The following is a 12,500-nucleotide window of genomic DNA, read 5'->3' as shown; positions in this document are numbered from 1 at the left end:
CAGTGATCCGTCCCGGATGCCGGAGGCGCAGAAAGCCCTGAAGAAGGTTCTAGGTGATGAGAAGTTACGAGGAATTCCTCTGATGGTTCTGGCAAACAAGAAGGACCTCCCAAACTCCATGACCATACGAGAGGTAGGAAACCTCAACCCACGTTCTCCACATCAGCTCCTTACAGACCAGTCCAGACAAACCAAGTACTGAAGTAAATGGCTGCAGTCAGAGAACGTCTTTATATTAAAACACCCAGTCAGAGCAGAGAGGAGCTGATTCTTGTTTCCTCCTCTTCGTCTTCTAAAACTATCCTCTTCCTCCCCTCAGGTCTCCAGGCAGCTGGATCTGAACAGCTACAGCGACCGGCTGTGGGAGATTCAGGCCTGCAGCGCTCTGAAGGGACTTGGCCTCCAACAGGCCTTCATGTCTGTCAGCAAACTGATCAAGAAGAGCTGAGAGGAGGAGGAGCAGGAGGAGGAGCAGGAGCAGGAGGAGGAGCAGGAGGAGCAGGAGGAGCAGAAGGAGCAGGAGCAGGAGCAGGAGGAGGAGGAGCAGGAGGAGCAGGAGGAGCAGGAGCAGGAGCAGGAGGAGGAGGAGGACTTGAATTATTAATCCTGAGTGACGGCCTGTGCAGATTGAATAATAAATCTTAAAGATGTGATGATTGAGCTCTGAGGAGGGTTAAATGTTTGTTTCATGGATTTTCTTCTGGTTCAACAGTTAAAATTACAGTAAAACATAGTTTTTCTTTCAGCGAATCAGAGTGCAGTATTTTAACATCTGCCTGGTAACAGTCGGCCTTGTTTGTTCTGATGAATAAATGAATCTGAAGGTGGATTAAATGTTTTCACTCGTTGATGGAGAAGGTGTCAGGACTTTGAGTTGAGGTGTTGAACTGAAGTCGAGGACGTCCGATTTCAGTCATCAGGAGACAAAATTGATCACTGATGAGTTGTAATGTTCACTTCAGTTCAGAGATCAATGCATCGATCAATCGCAGTGGTTTCTGTCACTGAACCGCCCCTTTGAACGTCCACCGATCAGTGTAGACGTGACAGGATCAATACCGCTGATTGATAGGCGGTCAGTCATCAGTTTACATCTTCTTCCTGTTTACGTTGTGGTCGTCTGGTCTCAGTGTGTGCAGTCTCCTCAGAGAGAGCCAGGACTGGATCAGCAGCAGACCCGGGACCAGGACCCAGAGCCCATTAAAGAAAACCAGGTAGACCCACAGGTGGAGCCGGCTGGACGTGTCCAGGTGAGGACTGCCAATCAGCCAATCAGGACAGAAGGTCATCCAGCCACCGTACAGCTCACACACGCTCAAAGCCACCTGCAGCAAGTGTCTGTAAACAAACAAACAAATGACAAACAATACAGGAAGTGTCTGTAAACAAACAACAAACAATACAGAAAGTGTCTGTAAACACACATACAATATAGGAAGTGTCTGTAAACAAACAAACAAATGACAAAGAATACAGGAAGTGTCTGTAAACAAACAATACAGGAAGTGTCTGTAAACAAACAAACAAATGACAAACAATACAGGAAGTGTCTGTAAACAAACAACAAACAATATAGGAAGTGTCCGTAAACACACATACAATACAGGAAGTGTCTGTAAACAAACAACAAACAATATAGGAAGTGTCTGTAAACACACATACAATACAGGAAGTGTCTGTAAACAAAGAATACAGGAAGTGTCTGTAAACAAACAATATAGGAAGTGTCTGTAAACAAACATACAATACAGGAAGTGTCTGTAAACAAACAAACAATATAGGAAGTGTCTGTAAACAAACAACAAACAACACAGGACGTGTCCGTAAACAAACAATTACCTGTTGTACCTGTCCCTCAGTATTATTTGTAGTACCTGTCCTTCAGTATTACCTGTAGTACCTGTCCTTCAGTATTACCTGTATTACCTGTCCTTCAGTATTACCTGTAGTACCTGTCCTTCAGTATTACCTGTCCTTCAGTATTACCTGTAGTACCTGTCCTTCAGTATTAACTGTAGTACCTGTCCTTCAGTATTACCTGTAGTACCTGTCCTTCAGTATTACCTGTCCTTCAGTATTACCTGTAGTACTTGTCCTTCAGTACTGCGTGTATGAGCAGCAGAGCAAGCAGAGAGTCGAGGACGACGGTCAGAATCTCGATGGAAACGATCGTTGGATCAGAAATCAGCCAACGACTGTCAGCTTTACCGTACTCCCTCCCTACAGACAGACACACAGACAGACACACAGTGGAGACACAGACAGACGGGTGGACAGACAGACAGGCGGAGAGACAGGTAGTGAAAGAGGCAGTTAAAGTACCTGCAGCTGTCTGTCGGATTAATGTAGTGCAATAAAAGTACAACATGTCCTTCTTTAATGATGTACTGTGTAGTATAGAACAAAGTATCAGAGAGTAGAAATACTCACAGAGTTCAGCCAGCGGACCCTCCGACGTCTCCACCGTCCCAACCAGAGACATGTAGACAAACGGACCCTCCTGAGGACAAACAACAAACAATAAACAACCAGAGACATGTAGACAAACGAACCCTCCTGAGGACAAACAACAAACAATAAACAACCAGAGACATGTAGACAAACGAACCCTCTTGAGGACAAACAACAAACAATAAACAACCAGAGACATGTAGACAAACGGACCCTCCTGAGGACAAACAATAAACAATAAACAACCAGAGACATGTAGACAAACGAACCCTCTTGAGGACAAACAACAAACAATAAACAACCAGAGACATGTAGACAAATGGACCCTCCTGAGGACAAACAATAAACAACCAGAGACATGTAGACAAATGGACCCTCCTGAAGACAAACAATAAACAACCAGAGACATGTAGACAAACGAACCCTCCTGAGGACAAACAATAAACAACCAGAGACATGTAGACAAACGAACCCTCCTGAGGACAAACAACAAACAAAAACAATGACAAAACGTCCAAATCATAACTGAGTGAAGACAAAGACATATGAAACTGACATACTCATTGGTCATACCAGCGTCAGGTGGACGATGACATCATAGAAGAGCCACAGTAGAATCCACCTGTCCTCTGCAGAGCTCCGCCCACCATACCTGAGTGCTAGCAGGGCTGCTGCTAATACCTGGATGCTACATGCTAACAGAGACAGGACAGAAACCAGAGAGAGTCCTGGGGGCGCCACTGAGTCCATCTGATGTAGTAGAAGAAGAAGAAGAAGAAGAAGAAGAAGAAGAAGAAGAAGAAGAAGAGGCGGAGCAGGAGGAGCAGCAGGATGTAGTACTGGAAAAGCTGAAGTACCACGTGGAGTACTGTGGTAGTTCTCTGAAGTAGAAGTATGTGCTCAGACTCAGCAGTACTAACCCGAATGAACACCACACGTGGAGTGACGTGTCAGGCCACGCCCTCTGAAATTCTATTGGTCATTGGTTACAAGCCCCATCGGTGAAGCATCCTATTGGCTCCTGAGGAGAACACCCCACTCCTGGCCCCACCCCCTCCCTTCACAGAGACAGCAGAGGTCAAAGGTCAAACCAGACTTCATTCAGAAAACTACAGATTTTATTACTCAGTGCTTCTATGTTCCTCTAAAGCGTCTTACAGCAGGTTCAGTGAAGAACCAAGTGGTTCTGTAAAGGTTCTGTTTTTTAAAAAGAACTTTCGGTTCCTAGTTTGTATAGTTATGATGATAATAATAATAATAATAATAATAATAATAAACTAAAACATGTACTTTAGTCACACAAGTGACTTCAAACATTAACAACAACAAAGTTTTACACCAATAAATAAACAACAGAATAAAGTAGAAAAGTAAAAATATAAAACATTTTCTTCTGAAGTAACTCACCTGCTGAGAAAAATGATTATTAATAATCAGTTTTATTCTAATCAGATTACATACAGTCAAATATTACTGAAGCAGAAGAAGAGTCAGTGATCGTCCAGCAGGAGGCGACACACTCACACTGAGGGGAGTTGTTGATCTACTCTAAAGATCTGAGTAGTTATTGATCCTGAAACACACACTGTGCATCAGGTCATCAACACTGAAAGATTATTCTGACAGCTGAGTCAACACCTCAGATAATAATTCATAATATAATGTTATTGTAAAGATTAAACATATCATTACTATAAATATACAACATATTATTATAAAGTATGAAGCATATTCAAATTATTAGGATTATTATTACAAATATGATAATAATAATTATAGTTATTATTATTATTCTTTAAATTAAACCTATTATAATCATAAATCTCTGTTTCAGATTTTAAATAAAACATGATGGTTTGTTGTAAACACTCAGCTGTGTGAGCAGAACCGAGGAACACTGTGAAGTAAATGTATTCATGTTGCACAAATACTTGAGCCTGTAGCCTGTGGACAGCTTCAACCTGCTGCTGACACATCAACAATAACAATAACAATAACAATAACAACAATAATGATAACAATGATGATAATAACTGCATTACAACGACCAACAGTCCAAACTCAGCAACAAAGCTCCAATGACAGGCAGGACACGGAGAGGTGGTTACACTGGACTTTATTGTTCAGGTGAATGTCACACACCTGTCAGATGACTGACAGGTAACAGAAGTCAAACAGGAAGTGATCTTTGGCAGCAGAACATTTCTATTTTTGTTCAAAAACAAGAAAAACAAAGAAAAACAGCAACTTTATCAAAGTGTTTGATCAGTTTCACGTCACTGTTACACTTATTAATACGTCAGTGGGGTTAATTCAAAGACTGTTGATCTAAGCTGATCACTTATTGATCACTGGAAATCAAACATCATAATCAATGAAGAAATGGTGGCTCCCAGGTGGAATGTTTAAAGAATCATATGGGGATCTTAGGGGAACCTTGGAGGAACCAGAGGAACTAGGTGAATCTTAGAGGAACCTCAGAGGAACTTGTTAGAGGAATAAAGTGGAACATTTAAAACTTTCTGGAAGTGTATCAGGGAGAACAACACCAGAGGAATGTTTGTGTTGTCAGGGTTCTGTTTAGCACCATGTTTCCCTCAGTAATCCAGAGTTCTGTGTGAGAACCTCGTCAGGATGATCAACAGGTTCAGACTTTCGGTTGGGTTCCACTGATAGAAGTGTTACTGTAAGGTTATTGATCATTAGTTATGTTTATATCGTTGTAGAAGAAGCTTAAACATTTAAAGGAAACTTAAAAGAACGTTTAACATAAAAATAAATGTTCTCCAGTAAAGACGCTGAATCTCTTGTTTGGAGGTTTTAGGTTTTCAGATCAGCTGAAGAATTAAAAGTTAAAATTCTTCAACTTCATTCAAACTTTGACCTAAAACTCATTTTTACGAGAAAGAGCAGGTCTGAACTGTGTGTGTGTGTGTGTGTGTGTGTGTGCGTGTGCGTGTGCGTGTGTGTGTGCATTTGTGTATGTGTGTGTGTGTGTGTGTGTGTGTGTGTGTGTGTGTGTGTGTGTGTGGACATCAGTCATCTTTAAAGGAACAGTTCCACATGTACTGTAACTGTCAGTCTGAGCTCTCAGGAACGTGTGGAACTGCGCCTTTAATCATCTGCTCAGATCTGTTTTACTGTTAACTCCATGAATCTGAATATTAACGAGTGTCTAGGTCTCCTCCTCCTCTGCTCCTCTCTCTGCTCCTCTCTCCTCCTGAGGTAAGGTGCAGGAAAGAGCGTACTCCTGACTGACTCCCTCTGAAACCACCGACAGATCTGCCTCCACTTCCTCACCTCTCCTCTGCTCCTCCTCCTCTTCATCCTCTTTTACCTCGTCCTCCTTCACCTCCTCCTTTAGCTCCTCGTCCTCTTTCTCCTCATGCTCGGCTGGAGCTAGCTGGGCATGGACCTCTGTGAAGGGGACTTCCTGTTGAGTGCTGCCCAGCGGGGAGAGCTGGACGTCAGCCTCGGCACTGACCGGCTCCCCGGGCTGGTCGGAGGCTTCGGGGGGCTGAGAGTCGGAGCTGCTGCGAGGCTGAGAACAGATGACAACAGACAAACTCAGCAAAACTTTGTATCGATGTTAGGGAATGTTTGGGGAACCTTGGAAGAACATATAGCAAATCTGAGTGGAACCAGATGGATTCATGGGAGAACTTTGGAGCTATAGTTCATGAAGCTTGGGGTGGTAACACTTGGGTCTGGAAAATGAAGGGAGCATTGGGGGACCATTGGGTTAACTAAACTGGAGTGCTGGAACCCTGGAAGCTCAGATGGTTCCTTTGGAAAATGTTATGTAAACATTAGAGGAACATTAAGGAAATCTCAGGGAAATCGGGAGAAAACTTTATTGGGAATGTTAGAAGAACCTGACAGGAGCTTTAGTTGGAGTGTTAATAGAACCTGACAGGATCCTTAGAGGGAATGTTAGAAGAACCTGACAGGAGCTTTAGAGGGAACCTTATTGGAACCTGACAGGAGCTTTAGAGGGAACCTTATTGGAACCTGACAGGAGCTTTAGTGGGAATGTTATTAGAACCTGACAGGAGCTTTAGAGGGAACCTTATTGGAACCTGACAGGAGCTTTAGTGGGAATGTTATTAGAACCTGACATGAACTTTATTGGGAATGTTATTAGAACCTGACAGGAGCTTTAGAGGGAACCTTATTGGAACCTGACAGGAGCTTTAGTGGGAATGTTATTAGAACCTGACAGGAACTTTATTGGGAATGTTATTAGAACCTGACAGGAGCTTTAGAGGGAACCTTATTGGAACCTGACAGGAGCTTTAGTGGGAATGTTATTAGAACCTGACAGGAGCTTTAGAGGGAACCTTATTGGAACCTGACAGGAGCTTTAGTGGGAATGTTATTAGAACCTGACATGAACTTTATTGGGAATGTTATTAGAACCTGACAGGAGCTTTAGAGGGAACCTTATTGGAACCTGACAGGAGCTTTAGTGGGAATGTTATTAGAACCTGACAGGAACTTTATTGGGAATGTTATTAGAACCTGACAGGAGCTTTAGAGGGAACCTTATTGGAACCTGACAGGAGCTTTAGTGGGAATGTTATTAGAACCTGACAGGAACTTTATTGGGAATGTTATTAGAACCTGACAGGAGCTTTAGAGGGAACCTTATTGGAACCTGACAGGAGCTTTAGTGGGAATGTTATTAGAACCTGACAGGAACTTTATTGGGAATGTTATTAGAACCTGACAGGAGCTTTAGAGGGAACCTTATTGGAACCTGACAGGAGCTTTAGTGGGAATGTTATTAGAACCTGACAGGAACTTTATTGGGAATGTTAGAAGAACCTGACAGGAGCTTTAGAGGGAACCTTATTGGAACCTGACAGGAGCTTTAGTGGGAATGTTATTAGAACCTGACAGGAGCTTTAGAGGGAACCTTATTGGAACCTGACAGGAGCTTTAGTGGGAATGTTATTAGAACCTGACAGGAGCTTTAGTGGGAATGTTATTAGAACCTGACAGGAGCTTTAGAGGGAACCTTATTGGAACCTGACAGGAGCTTTAGTGGGAATGTTATTAGAACCTGACAGGAGCTTTAGAGGGAACCTTATTGGAACCTGACAGGAGCTTTAGAGGGAGTGTTAGTAGAACCTGACAGGTACAGGTAATACAGAAACATATGGTACATTAAGGAAGGTATGAGGGGAACCTTTAAGGAAATTCAGTGTTAACCCAAGGTGAAAGATGAGGAACCTTTAGAAAATGTCTGAAGAAAGTTAGAGGAACTTCAGATACCTTCCTGATGCTGAAGGTCAGAGGGGAAACCTTCAGGCTGGACGTTCTCTGTTTGATCTTCTCTCGCTGCTCCTGAGAAACAATCTTTGTTCCGATCTTTGTCATCTTCTTCTCGATGTTCTGCCTGGAGAACGCCTTCTTCAGACTGTCCACCTGCACAGGTACAGTCAGTTACACCTGTCTGTCTGAATACCTGTCTGTCTGTCTGTCTGTCTGTGGCTCTTACCTTCTTCAGACTGGAACGTTTCAGTTTCTCAGCTCTGGACTTCTCCATGTTCTCCAGGTCATGAGGCCACATGTCATCCTCTTCTTGCTCCGCCTCCAGCCCGACGTCCTCGTCAGATGATAGGTCAATGCAGTGGAACCCGCCCTCCTGGGAACGGTTGCCATCGACTATGCCTGGTGCGGACTCATCGCCTTCTTCTAAGATCTCATCCCGAGGGAACGGAGGAGGGTCCTTGATGAAAACACTGGAGGGGATCTCATTCTCCTCCTGAGGAGAGACCAGGACAACGTCAGGAACCTCACCTCCTCAAGAGGAGCACCTGTACAAGAACCTCACCTCCTCAGGATGAGCACTTTTACAGGAACCTGGAGGGGACCTCACCACCACCATCAGTCTATGAATTAATAGATCAGGTTCACTGATTAAGTTATGAAAGACTAACCCTAACCCTAAGCAGACGATTCAGCTGTGACACTGATGTTATTCTGTCAGCTTTCATTTTCTCTCCCTGAGAGAAGTGACGAGGCTGTCCACATACTTTTGTCCATATAGTGTCTGACAAGAGCTGACGAAGAACCACACCCAGTGAGGAATGCTGGGAATTTTAGGGAGGACAGAAAACACACACTAACACACACTGATACTGTCTGTCTCTCTGTCTGTCTGTCTGTCTCTCTCTCTGTGTCTGTCTGTCTCTCTGTTTGTTTTATATAAAGTTTTTCCTCTTCAATTCCTGCAGTAGCTGATGACCAAATAAGGTCACACAGTGAAACCACCAACACACAGAGAATGAATGTCTCACTGTACTGATCCAGTCTGGACTGGATCCACTCTGCATCCAGTCTAGAGCAGTGTTGTGGGTAACGCGTTACAAAGTAACACGTAGAGTACTCTAATTACTTTTTTCGTGTAATGTGTAACGTAACGTGTTAGTTTCGTGCATCAAGCAATCAGCAACTTCGTTATTTTTTTAAAAAAGTAATCCGTTATTTTAAGAATTTCTCCGGATAAGGAGAGAAGATCCCGACTGCAGCCTGCTTTGTGTCAGACAGTACTGTGCCACCTGCGGATGTGTCAGCGGAGGCGCAGCGCTGTGATGCGTCTGTGCCCTGCTGCTCACCTACGTAACCTGTGTGTGTGTGTGAGTGTGTGTGAGTGTGTGTGAGTGTGAGTGTGAGTGTTTTCGAACCCCGGCAGGATGGCAGAGAGGACAGCTTTTGCATCGTGGAAGTACGCACATTATTTTCTAATCGCCAGCGAAAAGGACAAGAACAATCTAACGGTAAAATGCACTCTGCGTTGGTGAAAAGCTTCTGTCGACCACCACTCTATCACCCTGGTAGCAAAGCCTGCTGAGGAGGCGGTCAGTCTTTCCTGTTATTGTTATCCTGCAGAGTTAATTTGGTTGGGTGACTGACGTTATTCATCATTGTCACGACTTCTCGGTGCATTTAAAGGAGGCTGTGTGTGTGTCAGTTAAGTTGCAGCATGTGCCAGGCGCTGCAAACGGCTTTTAATTTTTGGTAACGCATGAGTACTCTAACGCGTTACGCTGTAATGTAACTGATTACTTTTAATTGATGGTAACGTTGTAACTAATTAACTACTTTCCAAAGTAACTATACCCAACGCTGGTCTAGAGTCTGTCAGAGCACCTGGAGTCCTGGACCTGGACCAGGACTTCAGAATGGACGAGCAGGGACTAAACGTACCTCTGACCTCTGAAAAGGTCACACGTACCTGGAAGATGAGGACCCTGAAGTTGTTCCTGTTGATCAGGTGGGCGTGGTTAGCCTCCAGCTTCTTCACCTGGACGCCTTGACGCTCCATCTTATCACGAACCTGCAGAAACAGCAGCGTCTAAGGGTGAGAGAGAGTCTCCTCGCTTAACCCTCAATCTTAAAACTCAATCTCAAAAATGTGCGCTCCCGCTAGTGCAAGTGCTGTCCCAATTCTCAGAAAAATTAAGTTGAGGGGCAAGTTTAAGGGCTGTATAGCCCTCAATATTGAGATTTTCCGAGACCACCCTTGGGAGTAAGTGCTACCCAGAATGCATTGCGTATTTTGACCGGACAAAGATGGTGCCGAAAGCAGCAAAGCGAGTAAGCTACAAATGTTAGTATTACTGGATTACTTACATCATTGTTGCAAAACTTTTTTTTATTTTATGATCTTTTGTCAATAGCCGGCCGGTGCGGACAAGCCATCGTTTGCTATCGTTTACTTTTCAATAAGCCGTGGTGTGCAGTAACTTTCAGCTGCATATGTCCGTGGTTGTGGTATTTATACAGATTATTTGTATGAGTATCATCTTATAACTAACTGATAGGCTGCAAAACAAATAATACCGTAATAACCTAAGCTAATAACTGACAAACGGATCTGATGGACCCGTCAATGACAGCTGCGTTTGTGGCTTACAGGGTTAGCAGTGCAAATATATATATATATATATATATAAAAACAATAATAAACTAACGTTAATGTTATCCTTGTTTCATTACAGGGACTACAGAGACAACGCGGGCCCTGATTCATTTCAGGGCCAACAACGAGCGAGCTTTTTTAAAGAGCAAGCAGGCTCCTAAAAAGCTCTGGGAGTGAGTCATTTGTGGCTTGATAACACATAATGCACGGTGACAATTGCAAATAAATAAATAAATAATAAAATAAATAAAATAAATGCGTTCTTCTTCTTTTTTTGAGTTGACAGACTGGACGCAGCTTTCGCGTTATTCTGCCCCCCACAGTCTGAAGACGTATCTGGATTTAAGGGGCGTCCCATTTCTAAGTGACAAAATAACCTCAACACTCGGTTTTGAGGGCCAGTTAAGATTCAGGGTTGAGCTTGAGGGTTAAGATTCAGGGTTAAGATAGGAATTGGAATTGGCCCTAAATGTATCTGACAGGTGACAGGTGAGCTCAGTCACGTGATGACAGGTGAGCTCATGTGATGACAGGTGAGCTCAGTCACGTGATGACAGGTGACAGGTGAGCTCAGTCACGTGATGACAGGTGACAGGTGAGCTCAGTCACGTGATGACAGGTGATGTCACCACCACGTTTACCTCCTTCATGGTGACGGACAGCTTGCGGCTCTTGTCCAGCAGCTTGCTGACTGTGTTGGAGGTGTGGCTGTGGCTCTTGGACAGTTTGGTCATGTCAGCCTGGATCCCTCTGACCACGCCCTCCATCTCCACCTGGTGCACCTGAAACAGCCAATCAGATATCAGTTGAGAACCCCTGGTGTCAACCAGTCAGCTACTTTAAATGAATCTTTAATCTGTAGAAGAACTATAGCTGGAGAGCTAACTGCTAACCATCTAGCTGGATGATGCTAATGCTAACACACACTCATGATTCACACAAGGGCTCATGAGAGGTTTAAACATCCTGTTCAGCCCTCTGCTGACTAACGAGGCTGGATGAAGTGATTCAGTCTGGAGATCTTTTACAGCTGCTTCTTTGACCTCTGTGCACCAGGCGACAGTGATTACACCTCAGTGTAACACAATGTTTTACACTGTTTGTCCACAGTGTTTTCTGTACGTTCTCATGTAGTTTGTCTGTTTTTTCTGTAGTTTGTCTGTGTTTTTTCTGTAGTTTCTCATGTAGTTTTCTGTAGTTTGTCTGTAGTTTCTCATGTAGTTTTTCTGTGTTTTTTCTGTAGTTTGTCTGTAGTTTCTTATGTAGTTTTTCTGTTTTTTCTGTAGTTTGTCTGTAGTTTCTCATGTAGTTTTTCTGTGTTTTTTCTGTCGATTCTCATGTAGTTTCTCATGTAGTTGTTCTGTGTTTTTTCTGTAGTTTGTCTGTAGTTTCTCATGTAGTTTTTCTGTGTTTTTTCTGTAGTTTCTCATGTAGTTTCTCTGTTTTTTCTGTAGTTTGTCTGTAGTTTCTCGTGTATTTTTTCTGTGTTTTTTCTGTAGTTTGTCTGCAGTTTCTCATGTAGTTTTTCTCTGTTTTTTCTGTAGTTTCTCATGTAGTTTTTCTGTTTTTTCTGTAGTTTGTCTGTAGTTTCTCATTTAGTTTGTCTGTGTTTTTTCTGTAGTTTGTGTTTTTTCTGTAGTTTGTCTGTAGTTTTTCTGTGTTTTTTTCTGTAGTTTCTCATGTAGTTTTTCTGTGTTTTTTCTGTAGTTTCTAATGTAGTTTTTCTGTTTTTTCTGTAGTTTCTCATGTAGTTTTTCTGTAATTTCTTGTGTTTTTCTGTAGTGCTTCTGTAGTTTCTCATGTAGTTTTTCTGTAGTGTCTTATGTAGTTTTTTGTAGTTTTTCCTGTAGTTTCTCTGTTTTTTCTGTAGTTTCTCATGTAGTTTTTCTGAGTTTTTTCTGTAGTTTCTCATGTAGTTTTTCTGAGTTTTTTCTGTAGTTTCTCATGTAGTTTTTCTGTGTTTTTTCTGTAGTTTCTAATGTAGTTTTTCTGTTTTTTCTGTAGTTTCTCATGTAGTTTTTCTGTAATTTCTTGTGTTTTTCTGTAGTGCTTCTGTAGTTTCTCATGTAGTTTTTCTGTAGTGTCTTATGTAGTTTTTTGTAGTTTCTCATGTAGTTTC

General features: G+C 42.7%; 3 protein-coding genes across 4 annotated transcripts in view; 1 reads left to right on the top strand and 2 right to left on the bottom strand.

The window, feature by feature from the left end:
* arl11 (ADP-ribosylation factor-like 11) overlaps nucleotides 1-660 on the top strand; it is a 5,849-nt gene extending 5,189 nt beyond the window's left edge. For both annotated transcript variants that reach the window (XM_084346899.1, XM_084346898.1), the window contains 2 exons: nucleotides 1-133; nucleotides 320-660. The exon at nucleotides 1-133 is cut by the window's left edge and continues 45 nt beyond it. In XM_084346899.1, coding sequence (XP_084203025.1) covers nucleotides 1-133; nucleotides 320-448 — 262 coding nt within the window. In that variant the 3' untranslated portion in view covers nucleotides 449-660. The remainder of the gene's footprint in view (nucleotides 134-319) is intronic.
* A 124-nt stretch (nucleotides 661-784) lies between these two features.
* On the bottom strand, nucleotides 785-3,359 carry ebpl (EBP like). The gene is made up of 4 exons (XM_084346896.1): nucleotides 3,025-3,359; nucleotides 2,431-2,500; nucleotides 2,082-2,220; nucleotides 785-1,338 (listed from the first exon to the last, which is right to left on the bottom strand). The coding sequence occupies exons 1-4, from the start codon at nucleotides 3,199-3,201 to the stop codon at nucleotides 1,089-1,091; spliced, it is 636 nt and encodes a 211-aa protein (XP_084203022.1). The 5' UTR covers nucleotides 3,202-3,359; the 3' UTR covers nucleotides 785-1,088.
* Nucleotides 3,360-4,550: 1,191 nt separating this feature from the next.
* Nucleotides 4,551-12,500, bottom strand: part of cavin2b (caveolae associated protein 2b) — a 9,992-nt gene continuing 2,042 nt past the window's right edge. The window contains exons 2-6 of the mRNA XM_084347646.1: nucleotides 11,023-11,163; nucleotides 9,695-9,796; nucleotides 7,955-8,221; nucleotides 7,729-7,881; nucleotides 4,551-5,992 (exon numbers count right to left, since the gene is read on the bottom strand). Of these exons, the coding sequence (XP_084203772.1) occupies nucleotides 5,627-5,992; nucleotides 7,729-7,881; nucleotides 7,955-8,221; nucleotides 9,695-9,796; nucleotides 11,023-11,163 (1,029 nt within the window). The 3' untranslated portion in view covers nucleotides 4,551-5,626. The remainder of the gene's footprint in view (nucleotides 5,993-7,728; nucleotides 7,882-7,954; nucleotides 8,222-9,694; nucleotides 9,797-11,022; nucleotides 11,164-12,500) is intronic.

This window comes from Pagrus pagrus, assembly GCF_965226575.1.
Source record: "Pagrus pagrus genome assembly, chromosome: 24".
NCBI lineage: Eukaryota > Metazoa > Chordata > Actinopteri > Spariformes > Sparidae > Pagrus > Pagrus pagrus.
This window is presented reverse-complemented; position numbering and strand designations above follow the sequence as displayed.

Excerpts from the sequence above, each read along its gene's own strand:
- ebpl (XM_084346896.1), bottom strand. The coding sequence starts at position 3,201 with ATGGACTCAGTGGCGCCCCCAGGACTCTCTCTGGTTTCTGTCCTGTCT. Across the intron at positions 2,221-2,430 it reads GGGTCCGCTGGCTGAACTCT|GGAGGGAGTACGGTAAAGCT; the intron begins GTGAGTATTTCT and ends GTCTGTCTGTAG. Across the intron at positions 1,339-2,081 it reads CTGAAGGACAAGTACTACAG|ACACTTGCTGCAGGTGGCTT; the intron begins GTAATACTGAAG and ends GTTTGTTTACAG.